This window comes from Tachysurus vachellii, chromosome 22 (genome assembly GCF_030014155.1).
Source record: "Tachysurus vachellii isolate PV-2020 chromosome 22, HZAU_Pvac_v1, whole genome shotgun sequence".
NCBI classification, from domain to species: domain Eukaryota; kingdom Metazoa; phylum Chordata; class Actinopteri; order Siluriformes; family Bagridae; genus Tachysurus; species Tachysurus vachellii.
Window position 1 is genome coordinate 18,802,024 of NC_083481.1, and position 1,252 is coordinate 18,803,275.

Genomic DNA, 1,252 nt, shown 5'->3' on the forward strand with positions numbered 1-1,252 from the left:
CGTCACAGCTTTGCTTTCTAACATTCTCCATTTGTCTCTCGCTTGCCTCCGCCCTTTCAGACAGTCCCACCAAACCTCCATGTGACCATCCTGACAACATAAGGGGTGTGTCCACTATTCTTGAAGTCACTCCAACCTGCCTCAGGAACACAGTAGGAACACCGTAGGCTTTGAACAATCCCATGATCCCCGGTGACTGTCTCTGTAACAGCCTTCTCTCTGTGCCAAACGTCACCGTGGTGACGGGCTCTAGTTTTATTTCTATATGCACTTTTAAAAGGATCTCCACAAGAAAAAAACGTCAAGACTTCAAACATGAGGAAGCATAAAGTCATGAAGCTGAACAGGAAGTGGGGACGTGTTCTGGAATATCAGGGAAACTCCACTTCCTCTGAGAGAGATTGAGGGTGACATCAGAAGGTGTTTTTTACTCCTCACCACTGAGCACGTCTGGAGGAAAGTCCCTTCCTGTACACTGAACATGTGACGATAATCAGCTAGACGATGAACTGTGATATTAACGATATCGTTACCGTGACTACTCACACGGCTCCTGCTCTCAGGTCAGGATCAGGGCGTGTCAGTAGGAGGGATTTCTGGGCTCCTGAACCTCCACCAGTCCTTATATTCAACACAAACCCTTCATTTTCTCACAACATCCCACAATCCTGTGCTTTATGTCCAGCAGCAGCACAGACGAACAATTTTACACTACGATATTGTGATTCCGTTGTTGTGAGGTCTGTGGTCACATCTACACGTGTTGGACCTTATTGTGCCTGGAATAATTGTGATAAACAATATCTCTTTTATTTTAATACCATTTTATTCCACTAATATCCTGATTACACACAAGCGTAATAATGCAAGTACTCCCTTTTAAAAAGCAATAAAAATATAAAATATAACTAAAATAAATGCACTGAAGTATAGAGTCATTCACTCCTTAACGAATACTGCTAATGCTCAGGAGCTAACAGTTAGGTATAAATCACAACAAAGTCTGTATAAAGTCAGCTGAGGTCTTCAGTTATTGAACACATCACTGAACACAGAGTTTTACACCAACCGTCCACAAGAGGGCGCTGTGAGTAAACACAAACCTGCTGTTAACACAGTGCGTTCATTTGAACCTAATTTAGCAGCTATTAAAGCTATTAAAGCTAATATAAATCATCAGATTGAACTTATTCTCTCAGGTCAGATCCAGTATCACCTTCAGTCTCCACAGATTTGCTCTGTGTGTGTGTGT

The 1,252-nt window shown here is 42.3% G+C and overlaps 1 protein-coding gene across 2 annotated transcripts in view; it reads left to right on the top strand.

The window, feature by feature from the left end:
- celsr2 (cadherin, EGF LAG seven-pass G-type receptor 2) overlaps positions 1-888 on the top strand; it is a 36,516-nt gene extending 35,628 nt beyond the window's left edge. For both annotated transcript variants that reach the window (XM_060857626.1, XM_060857627.1), the window contains exon 34: positions 61-888. In XM_060857626.1, coding sequence (XP_060713609.1) covers positions 61-85 — 25 coding nt within the window. In that variant the 3' untranslated portion in view covers positions 86-888. The remainder of the gene's footprint in view (positions 1-60) is intronic.
- The last annotated feature ends 364 nt before the right edge of the window (positions 889-1,252 follow it).